At 38.5% G+C, this 11,237-nt stretch overlaps 2 protein-coding genes and 1 pseudogene across 2 annotated transcripts in view; all 3 read right to left on the reverse strand.

Annotated features, from left to right (window-relative positions):
• The window catches only part of LOC108241297 (cytochrome P450 2K1), an 18,460-nt gene that overhangs the window by 2,095 nt on the left and 5,128 nt on the right, over window positions 1-11,237 (reverse strand). The window contains exons 2-5 of the mRNA XM_037978620.1: window positions 1,389-1,583; window positions 1,124-1,286; window positions 909-1,058; window positions 113-273 (exon numbers count right to left, since the gene is read on the reverse strand). Coding sequence (XP_037834548.1) covers window positions 113-273; window positions 909-1,058; window positions 1,124-1,286; window positions 1,389-1,583 — 669 coding nt within the window. The remainder of the gene's footprint in view (window positions 1-112; window positions 274-908; window positions 1,059-1,123; window positions 1,287-1,388; window positions 1,584-11,237) is intronic.
• On the reverse strand, window positions 2,931-6,624 carry LOC108241295 (cytochrome P450 2K1). Its single transcript, XM_025007863.2, has 9 exons — window positions 6,115-6,624; window positions 5,848-6,010; window positions 5,629-5,778; window positions 5,318-5,478; window positions 4,811-4,990; window positions 4,578-4,719; window positions 4,291-4,475; window positions 4,057-4,198; window positions 2,931-3,876 (listed from the first exon to the last, which is right to left on the reverse strand). Exons 1-9 carry the CDS (start codon window positions 6,307-6,309, stop codon window positions 3,689-3,691), a joined length of 1,506 nt encoding a protein of 501 aa, XP_024863631.1. The 5' UTR covers window positions 6,310-6,624; the 3' UTR covers window positions 2,931-3,688.
• The window catches only part of LOC108241303, a 22,841-nt pseudogene continuing 20,011 nt past the window's right edge, over window positions 8,408-11,237 (reverse strand).

An 11,237-nucleotide genomic window follows, 5' to 3' on the forward strand; every position in this document is an offset into this window, starting at 1 on the left:
GGGGTGTGGGTGGGGGGGGGGTGGGGGGGGGGGGTGGTCCAATGCAAAAAAAAAACATTCAAAATTTAAAAATGAAAATTTTGTGGTTGTAATCAAAGTAATTTTGTCATACCATGATGGAAACTGATCCTGTCAGACGAATTGTTTCATTGTCTTTCTCCACCATAGTTTGGAATACCGGATCTTTGTATTCAAATCTCTTCTTAAACATTAGCGCTGATATCACATTTGAAGCAGCATAATTGATGGCCTGAGTGTTGTTGAAGGCTTCACCTGGGACAGAATTTGAAAAATGTAAAAGGTTCAAAAGACTAGTCACAGTTACTGGGTTTTAAATAGTGCAGGATGTTGGTTCTCAAACTGTGGGGCACAAACCCTTCAGTTGGTTGGTAAGTTTTTTGCTGGCACATCAGCCCCTTTGGTTTTTGTTCTTTTATAATAAATCACTTTTTAGTTCTGCAAATATAAGTCTCGGTTTATTTCACTACAACCTGACAGAAGGGACAAACTGTCACAAACACAAACAAAGTCAAACTTTTTGAAAGAAACATTTTAAAATACGTGTGTAGATCTAAGGGTTTAGAGCTTTTTTTTTAATCTTCTGCTCTGTTTAACTTGATTTCCTTTGACTTAGATTTGTTGAGCTGAAGTGGGCCTGTAACTGGTTCTTCCTCTAAATGGGTGCGCCAAAAAGTCTGAGAACCACTTATTAAGACCAAAATAGCTCTATGTCACGCCAATGTTAAATTGTTTCTACAATTAAATTTCTTTTTGAGAAAAATATTTCTGTTTTGTTAGTCAACCCAAATGTAACAATGCTTTAAACAATCAGATGGATTTTTTTTCTTTCCAAAACTGCATAAAACTCATTGAACCCTTTCTTTTTCCATCAGTGTTTAAAAAGTTACCTCCATATTGTTCCATTTCTTTTATCAGGTAGCCACATTCCTCAATAATTATCTCTTCACTCATCTTTTTGCCCATTCCGAAATCTCTCAGAGTTGTCAGAGCAAAACGCCTCATTTCTTTCCACGAGTCTCCGTTAGAAAACACAATCCCTGGAAACAGAATAAATTAGTCAAAACAAACAAAAAAATATTTATTAGCTTTTGAAAGATATTACCATGTCCCTGGTTGAAATCATAGAATAGTGGAGTGATTTCTCTGTTTCCAAACTCTTCAGCCTGGTTCAGAAGAGCTTCTTTGACGGTCCTGTAACCGGCCAGAACCACCACCTTCTTTGGTCCAAAGTAGACTTGGAAAACTGGTCCATATGTTTTAGAAAGCTGAAAACATGATGCAACTAAAAGTGAAGCTCACAGTTTAGAAAAACAAATTATATTAAAGTTATTTAAATGGGTATAAATGTTTTAAAGTAATTTACTCACATTAAAAAGACTTTGGTCGAGTCTCTTCAGGTCCACCTGGAACAGGTTCCCAAACACAGGAAGAGGTCTGGGTCCTAGAGGTTCTGGTCTTTTTTGGGAACTGAAGCTGGAGTAAAGAAGGTGGAGGAGCAGCAGAGCAACAAAGACCCCAAACAGAGAGACTGAAGTGGGGGACTGAAAAATATCCTCCAACATGTTTCTACGATCACCTGTGAGCTTCTCCTGAGTCCTCTGAGACACAAACCTTTGATAGTGCAGCTGTCCTAAAGATACAGTCCAATTTTTACGTCTAAATCCTCAGTCAAATGAAATAAAATGGTCACAAACAGAACTTCCTGTTTGGTCCTGATTAAAAAGTAGTCTATGAAAAACATATTAGTCTTTAACAAATCATTTTGATTTGGTTGCTTTAGGTTTAAAGTGATATATTTTTAAAAAAAAAAGAAAGAAGAAAGAAAAGGCGCACCTGTCACAGTCTGTGAGTTATAGTTTGGATTGGCTTAGATTACTTCCTGTTTTATTTTATAGAGCCTTACTTTGGTACATTCCTATTGGTTTTCTTTTCATGCTGGATTTGGTTTGCTGAATGTTTACACCTTAGTTCTTGAATTTCACTCTAATTATACCTGTTCCTACAGGTTCTTGGTTTTCTTTGTATAAGGTAAGATGATTGTGTGAAGTGTTTTTGTTTCAGATGTGTCCTCTTAAGTTTTAATGTAGCTCTTAGCATTTTGTTTTCTTTTCCTTTTGTTAGAACATTCTCTTCTTTTAAATTCCATTCAAGTGGTTTTGGTGGTTTTGAAAACAAAACATTACCATCTTTTGGAGGTTTGGGTGACAGATCCTGTCATGTGGGGCTGGTGAGGACATCTAGAATTGCCAGGAAGGAGGGGTGTGTTTTGAAGACCTCTTAGCCTGACACATTGGCCTCCCTCATTAACGTTTCCTTCATCTTCAAATAGCCTCCATCTAGGACGTGAAATTTCCCAGTTCCTACTGGAACCTAGCCTCGATCTACTATCAGGTCAAACTGGGCACATGACAAATTAACCCTGGAACTATATGCCTCTTGCACATTTCTAAATGGCAAAAAAGCATCATGTAAGCTCAGAACCCTTATCCAATCAGAATAAAAGAAAACGTATTTCCAGGTTGGATTTCAGAATGGGTGCATTTCTTTTGAGTCAGCCGGCTTATGACCCGGGTAGATGTGATGACGAATGGGGAAGGGAGGAACCTGACGAAATGGGGCCACAGTAGCTCGGAGGTCAGTGCTGCAGTCTTGTAATCCAGATTCTGTGAGTTTGAGTCCACATCACGTCAAGAAGGACATCAGTTAAACGATTACCAAATCTTCTGTGGGAATTTGCTTGCTACGGTGACTCGTGTAGCAGGAAGGAGCCAGAAAAAAAAGTCCAACTCATTTACTGTGGAGTGGGCAGGATTTAAAACTTGTACTGGAACTAGTCCAAAGTATGGAAAAGGATTAGCGGCACGGTGACACATACAGAAAAAAAAAGTCAGAATTCCAGGAATTTTTCATTCTTTTTTTTATTGTAAGTAAGTTAGTAAAATTTATTTAAAAAGCGCTTTTCACAGACACAAAATCACAAAGAGCTGAACAATACAAGTCAACCTTAAAGAATATACAAACATAATACAAACATAACACAATAAAATCAATATATAAAAGCCTGGGGAAATAAAAATGTTTTTATCTGCTATTTAAAAACCTCCACAGAGTCAGCAAAACGGAGCTGCAAGGGCAAATTGTTCCACAGCCTTGGGGCCAACGACTGAAAGGCCCCATCCTCTTTAGTGGCACTAATCCTCTTCCGTGCTACAAAGAAGGCTGATCTCTTTCCAGCTTCAACTTGCAGATTAACATCAGAGGTCTACCGATTAAAACCAGTTTTCAGTTTGAAGCCATGGGACGAGGACAACTTGTAATGATGACAGTAGAACAATGTTGGAAACATACAGCAAAATGGCTGTTGGCCTGTTATATGAAAAATATATGTATGATTTAAACAGGCTTTTAAGACAAGAAAAGCAAAATTTAACAGGTTGTTGCAGGCAATGTTAAAAATATTGTCTATATTGTTTATTGTCTGTCCTACTAAATAATATATACAGTATCTTAATTAAGGAATTATTTCATGCTGTAAACAAACCTGTAATTTGAAGCTAATTTCAGTCAATTATTAAATTGTTTAAGGATAAATTAAGACCAAATTTTCAGCATTACCACAAATTAATGATATAAAAACAATACTTTTAAGTAAGCTGGGCTCTCTTGCTCAGCGGCGCAGGACAGCACACAGCTGCTGAGGTTTAGGATTGAGGGTACAACCTAAAACTGGCTTCAGGTCCAGGTCATCTTCTGAAACTCCAGGTGGGGGGATGAAATGAAAATTTTGAAGGAGGGAGGCAAAGAACAGGAAGAGCTCCATTTTGGCATGACTCTCTCCAAGACACGCCCTGCGACCTGCAAAGATGGTGCAACATGTTACATTTAATGTTCAGATGTCTACTCATCTGATTGAGCAAATTTCTCGTATGTGGGGGCTTTACCGCAAAACCTAAAAATCTTTGTGAAAATATTTTGTACAAGTATTAATAATATGCCACAGTTGAGGGCTAAAGTCTAGCAAAAATCCAGCTGTACCTGCTGAAAACGGCATGAAGGCATCTCTCCTGATGAATTTACCCTCATCATCCAGGAAATGAGAAGGGTTGAAACTGTGAGGGCTCTCCCATTCATTCTCATCATACAGGACAGAGGTGAGCAAAGTAAGAACTGTTGTTCCCTGTGGATAAAAAAAGCCTCAAGCAACAAACTATTTCAGACATTAAGAGAAGTGAAAGACTTGTTGAAGTGCATCATAGTAATGCAGCAGACCTTCTTGATGAAGTAACCTTGTAAGGTGACATCTTTGGTCGTTGCATGAGGAACAGAAAAGGGGCCGATGTTTGCAAATCTCTGTGTCTCGTGGATAACTGCATTAGTGTACGGCAAGTTCTTCCTGTCGTCTATTTGAATCTGACAGCTTCCAACCACCCTGCTCAGCTCCTCCTGAACTCGATCTTGATGAACATCAGAATTAAATACATTTTGTGACTAAGTTTTAGGCTTATCTAGTACTGAACACTTACAACTGAAACAAGACTGAGGGTGGATTTTTGCACCTTGAATATGGGGAAACTTGGCCATGTACAGGAGACTCCACTTCAGGGTTGTTGCTGTTGTTTCAGTTCCAGCTCCAAAGAAATTGATCACACTGAACAGCAAGTTTTCATCATGATAGTGTGAATCTATGATGTCAGAATCCTTGCATAAAACAAAATCAAAAGACAATAAACCTTTTGGTCAACATTTGCAGACAATGCGCTAATGGATGCATTGGAGTCTGTCTGCTCACCTCCAGATGTTTCTTGCGGATCAGAAATGCATCAATGAAGCATCTGCACACCTCAGGGTCCAGAGTCTCCTTCAGATCAGTTATTAACTTCCTAATGTCTGCCTTCATGTCTTCCATGTTCTTCATGAAATCTCTCCAGTTTTTAAGGAAGGGGCCCAGCCAAGGAATTAAGTTGTAAAGCTTAAAAGTTTCATAATACAAATGAGTTTCTTTTTAAATGTATCCATGTTTAAAGCCTCTGAAATCTTCAGTCTGAGCAGAATATATTCTTCTACGAATTGGATTAATTTAGATTTAGATCATTGTTTTATTTTAGTTAAAAATAAAAAAAACTATTATACTATTATAGTTCCTAAACTATTTGTCTAACTGTTCCAGTTGTTACACCTGGAAGTACAGGGTATGTCATGGCAAAAATACAAGGATGATGGGAGACCCAGCTTGTTGATTTTTAACAATTTAGTACAAAAGAATTGTCAAGCAGGAGATCTCAGGGATGAGACAGACCTGGATGGAGGCTGATCCAATCAGACAAAGAGTCTCGTGATTTCTCTCCACCATTGTTTGGAAAATCGGGTCTTCGTAATCAAATCTCTTTCCAAACGTTAGAGCTGATACCACATTTGAAGATGCATAGTCAATGGTCTGAGACCTGTCAAAGGTTTCACCTGGGAGGAAAAAATGTTAGCATGATTTGTTCAGACATTTAGGTGAATTTTAGGTGGAAACTGTAAAGTTAAGCAATTTTCTGTTGTCATGTCGCAATGTCCCTGCTACAGTGTCACTATCTTAATGTGGGAGTTCTTTAACAAACTGACCTTCAAGTTGTTCAAATTCTTTAATCAGGTAGCCACATTCCTCAATAATTAAATCCTCACTCATCTTTTTGCCCATTCCAAAATCTCTCAGTGTTGTCAGAGCAAAACGTTTCATTTCTTTCCACGAGTCTCCGTTGGCAAGTGCAATACCTAAAAACAGAATAAGTCAGCTTGTTTTACCGACAAAACATTTGTACTTTTAGAAACATTTTATTTTACCATGTCCCTGGTTGAAGTCATAGATAATTGGAGAGATATCTATGTTTCCAAACTCTTCAGCCTGGTTCACCAGAGCCTGTTTGACGGTCCTGTAACCGGCCAGAACCACCACCTTCTTTAGCCCTAAGTAGATTTGGAAAACTGGTCCATATTTTTTGGACAGCTAAAAACATAAAAAAAAATTTAGAGTGAGATTTACAGTTTAAAAAGTCGATCTTCTTTCTGTAATACACAATAAAATGTAATGACAAACAAATCATTACTCACATTAAAAAGACTTTGGTCGGGTCTCTTCAGATCCACTTGGAACAGGTTCCCAAACACAGGAAGAGGTCTGGGTCCTGGAGGTTCTCTCCTTTCTTGGGAACTGAAGCTGGAGTGAAGAAGGTGGAGGAGCAGCAGAGCAACAAAGACCCCAAACAGAGAGACTGAAGTGGGGGACTGAAAAATATCTTCCAACATGATCCTCCTGGACACAAGACTTTACCTGTTCAAATGTTTTAGTTCTACTCTCCAATCTTCTCACAGTCGACAGCCTAACAGCCTGTTCAGATTCAGAATGTCCTGTTCCGAGTCCGAACAGAAAAACAGCAAGAGGTTCGGGTCGATCCAGTAGTATCGATACCATAGGTGTTATCTGTGTGGATCGATACTAGCATATTGGGATCGATACCGGCGTCTGTTTTCTCTTGTCGCCTTAAACCTGTTCTGGAAGCGCAATAAAAAAACGGAGTGGGGGCGGGTTGATTTTTTTTTTATTTTTTTTTTCTGAACAAAAGCGAAAACCAAAAGGAATTTAACTTCTAAAACAGTCACACTAACCATCGATGTGGGAAAAAATAATAATTTTGTTAGATATCTACAACACTTCTTTACCAGCTATATATTTTTATAGAATATAAAAACTTTAGTTGTGTTGTTTCAGTAACTTAGAAACAAGCCAGACAAAAAGGATTTAAACATTTTAAGATTATTGATTGAAAACCCATATTTTTCATCACTTCTTGTTTCAAACCTGTTGACCAGCAGGGGGCGCTGCTGAGCTTTTAAATACTGGAGAAATGTACAAAAAGTAATTATTACTGTCATGCAATGAACATCTTCTTGATCACTTTTTACATAATTGTCCACTAGTCTAATATCAGCTCACTGAAAGTTTAGAAATTATTTTATGCACCTTAAATTTGAGCTTTTATAAATGACAGAAATCAATAGTGGGTTGTTTTGTTTGTAATTGTACCATGACCTCTGGTTATATCAGTAAATATAGGTGAGATGTTGCGATCTCCAAACTCCTCTGCGTAGCTGACCAGAGCCTCTTTGACGGTTTCGTACCCAGCAAGGACCACCACCTTTCTTGGTCCAAAATAAACTGTAAACACAGATCCATAGTTCTTGGAAAACTGGAAGAATCAAAGAACAAAAACAAACAAATGATATGAGGAATCCAACGTGGTCCAAAACACATTGTTATGAGTGAAACTCACCTCACACAGAGTTCTGTAGGGTCTGCTGAGATCGAGCTGCAGCAAGTAGCCAAGCAGAGGCAGCGGTCTGGGTCCTGGAGGTTCTTCCTTCCCGTCTCCAGAGGTGGATCCAACAGAGACAAAATAAAAAACCAAGAGGAGGAAAACACCTTCGACCACTGTGGCAGAATAACTACAAACTATTTGTGTCTTATTAGTAAATCTTCTGTCTTTATTAAAGCAAATAATTAGTCTACTGCTTCACATATGTGTGGTCTGGATCCTGGAGGTTCTCATGTTTCTTGGGAAGGTGGAGGAGCAACAGAGAGACTGAAGTGGGCGACTGAAAAATATCCTTCAACATGTTTCTACGATCACCTCTGAGCTTCTTCTAAAACAACAAACCTTTGATTCTGCAGCTGTCCTAAAGCTACAGTCCAATCTTTTCACAGCTGATGACCTAACTCCTCAGTCAGATGACAAATTCACTGAGAATGAGCAAAAACAAGAAGTTCTCTCATTTTCAGAACTTTGTTTCATCCTGATGAAAAACAACAATCAGTCTATCATTATTTCTTCAAATTAAGTCAATAGTAAAATGAAAAAGGTTCATCTGTCATTTGTAGGATTTAATTAGATCTGTGTGTTTGCTTCCTTATTAAGGGTTTTGGTCTGTTTAATTCCTGTTTTATTTTGTACATTTTAGTTGGTTTTGCTGTCTGACAAGTATTAGTTTGCTGATTGTTTACACCAGTGGTGTCCAATCCTGGTCCTGGAGGGCCACTATTCTGCATGTTTTAGATATTTTCCTGCTTTTCAGCAGGTCTTTGAATTCTGCAGAAGCTTGTTAATCACTCAGTCATTCGAATCAGGTGGTTCAAAGCAGAGAAACATCTAAAACATGCAGGATACCAGAATAGAGTTTTAATTTGCTAAGGTTTCAAATCGAGATGAGTTGTAGATTTGAAACTTTACTCACCTAAGTTATTTACTGTCTAACCCTTTCTCCCCAGCCTTTTATTTTTCCTAAGGAGCACATAATCTATTTCTAGGGCTACAGTGCCCCCAAGACTCACATTAGGACAGTCACATTATTGTTTACACAATAGAAACTGAACTTTATTCAATAAAACAGCTAGACCACCAGCAACAGCATTCACAAAGATTAAAAAGAAATAACCATTCTAGAAAAGGAAGTGACACAAAGCAGAGTCATAATGGCAGCAAATACAGTGTTTAGATGAGCCTCTTTTATGCCGTCAACAAGCTTGTGATTCAAAACTAATTTCAGGCAGGTGATGAAATATGTTAATGCAAACACAAAACAGTCAAGTAGATCCAGATTTCTTCCTCAGAAGCGCCGGACAGCACACAGCTGCTGAGGTTTAGGAGCGAGGGTCAGACCTACAACTGGCTTCAGGTCCAGTTCATCTTCTGAGACTCCAGGTGGGGGAGTGAAATGAAAATGTTGGAGGAGGGAGGCAAAGAACAGGAAGAGCTCCATTTTAGCCAGACTCTCTCCAAGACACGCCCTGCGACCTGCAAAGATGGTGCAAAATAATCTACTATAAATGAATGAGATCAACAGGTTCATCTGCAATTTGTATGTAAAGCCTGAAAGTCCTCATAGCCACAGGTGTTTTAGTACACACCTTGGCTACTTTCATATCCCTCTTTCCATATACATATATAAGGCTACAGAGCCAACAAATCTTAAAAAATCACAGTTTTATTTGTAGAGGTAAAATTTTATCATAGGCTAATACCTAAATCCAGCAAAGTACCTGCAGAAAATGGCATGAAGGCATCTNCATGAAGAAAGATATTTGCGATACCTCTTGTAAACAATACTGACCTCTTTAATTAAGTGGCCCTGTAAGGTGATGTCTTTACTTGTTGCATGAGGAAGGGCCATGGGGGCAATGTTTGCAAGTCTCTGTATCTCATGGATAACTGCATCAGTGTACGGCAAGTTCTTCCTGTCCTCTATTCGAACCTGACGGCTTCCAACCACCCTGCTCAGCTCCTCCTGAACACGATCTGGATACACATTAAATAATAACAACAATGTGTTTTCTTGCAATATTGGAAAGCCATGAAGGTTGATGGGCTAAAGAAGTTTTTACCTTGAATATGAGGAAACTTGGTCAAGTAAAGGAGACCCCACTTCAGAGTTGTTGCTGTTGTATCTGTTCCAGCTACAAACAAACCTATCACACTGTACAGCAGGTTGTTATCATGGTAGTGTGAATTCCTGATTTCAGAATCCTTGCATGAGACAAAGAAAAGAGGAGAAAACTTATTGATCATCACTGACAGCACGCAAATGGACTTGTTGAAGTTCAATTGCTCACCTCCAGCTGTTTCTTACGGATCAGAAATGCATCAACAAGACATCTGCACACCTCAGGGTCCAAAGTTTCTTTCAGTTCTTCTATTTTCCTCCATATATCTGCCCTTCCATCTTTTATATTTTTTAAAATGGTCCTCCGGTTTTTAAGAAAAGGGCCCAGCCAAGGAATAAAGTTGTAAATCTTCAAACAATCATATTACAAAAAATGAATTAAAAATTTATGAGATAGGGGAAATAATAAACCAGAGTAAAAAATTCAAGACAATAAAATTGACTGCTTTATAAACATATCAAGTGTTTTAGTTTTTTCAGATATGAGCTAAACTGCAGTTAGAGATAAACTCATCATCTGGAAGCACCAAATGGAAACTTTCCTTGTATTTCTTTACTTTTCTGTCGTACCATGATAGAAGCTGATCCTGTCAGACGAATATTCTGGTTGCCTCTTTCCACCATATTTTGGAAAATGGGGTCTTTGTATTCAAATCTCTTTCCAAACATTAGAGCTGATATCACATTTGAAGCAGCATAATTGATGGTCTGAGTGTTGTTGAAGGCTTCACCTGCGGCAGAATTGAGAAAAGTTTTGTTAAGCTGTTAAACATTATTAACTACTGATTTTAAGGTTTAATGTGTGAAAAACAATATTGCACTGTGTTGAATTTATGCAGAATGGTGCTCTTTTACACCCAAGTGTCGTTCAGCACTGTTACATGCAGCGATGCCCTGTTGGCAACTGGTGGGTTGTAGGTGAGCTCTGGGCTCTTCTTACACAAGTGTTGAGTGTGTTTGTTGGAGAGAATGGGTTCTCTTTTGTTTCAGCTTGTGGCTGTGAGGTGCCACGGTCTTCCAAGTTGGCTGGCTGGCGTTGGTAATTCAGCAACAATCCCAGACTTCAGGTTGCTAATCAACACCCCCACCCCTTTCCCTTTTAGGCTTTTCCTTTGTGCTTCTCCTTTTAGTAAATTATAATTAACTGTGCTCTCCCAGTCTGTCTCATCATTCCCTAGTCTCTAATTGTTATGCTTCTCCCCTTACACCTAGACTACCCTGGGGAACTAAACAATCACAAATTAAATATTGTTTCAGTTTTAAAAATTGTGCCTTCTAGCTTGAGCACAAATGCAATCAGTCTACAACCTGTGCAGAGCTTTTAAAGAAGTTACCTCCATATTGTTCCATTTCTTTAATCAGGTAGCCACATTCCTCAATAATTATCTCTTCACTCATCTTTTTGCCCATTCCAAAATCTTTTAGTGTTGAAAGAGCAAAACGTCTCATTTCTGTCCACGAGTCTCCGTTGGAAAACACAATCCCTGAAAACAGAATCAATTAGTCAAAACAAACAAACAAAAAAATGATTTGCTTTTAAAAGATATTACCATGTCCCTGGTTGAAATCATAAAAAATTGGAGCGATTTCTCTGTTTCCAAACTCATCAGCCTGGTTCAGCAGAGCTTCTTTGACGGTCCTGTAACCGGCCAGAACCACCACCTTCTTTGGTCCAAAGTAGACTTGGAAAACTGGTCCATATGTTTTAGAAAGCTGAAAACATGATGCAACTAAAAGTG

Source organism: Kryptolebias marmoratus, linkage group LG12, assembly GCF_001649575.2.
Source record: "Kryptolebias marmoratus isolate JLee-2015 linkage group LG12, ASM164957v2, whole genome shotgun sequence".
NCBI classification, from domain to species: domain Eukaryota; kingdom Metazoa; phylum Chordata; class Actinopteri; order Cyprinodontiformes; family Rivulidae; genus Kryptolebias; species Kryptolebias marmoratus.

Coding starts and splice junctions, on each gene's coding strand:
- LOC108241295 (XM_025007863.2), bottom strand. CDS start 6,309: ATGTTGGAAGATATTTTTCAGTCCCCCACTTCAGTCTCTCTGTTTGGG. Junction 4,991..5,317: donor TTGGATCAGCCTCCATCCAG/GTCTGTCTCATC, acceptor GAAACTTTTAAG/CTTTACAACTTAATTCCTTG. Junction 3,877..4,056: donor CTTCATGCCGTTTTCAGCAG/GTACAGCTGGAT, acceptor CCATCTTTGCAG/GTCGCAGGGCGTGTCTTGGA.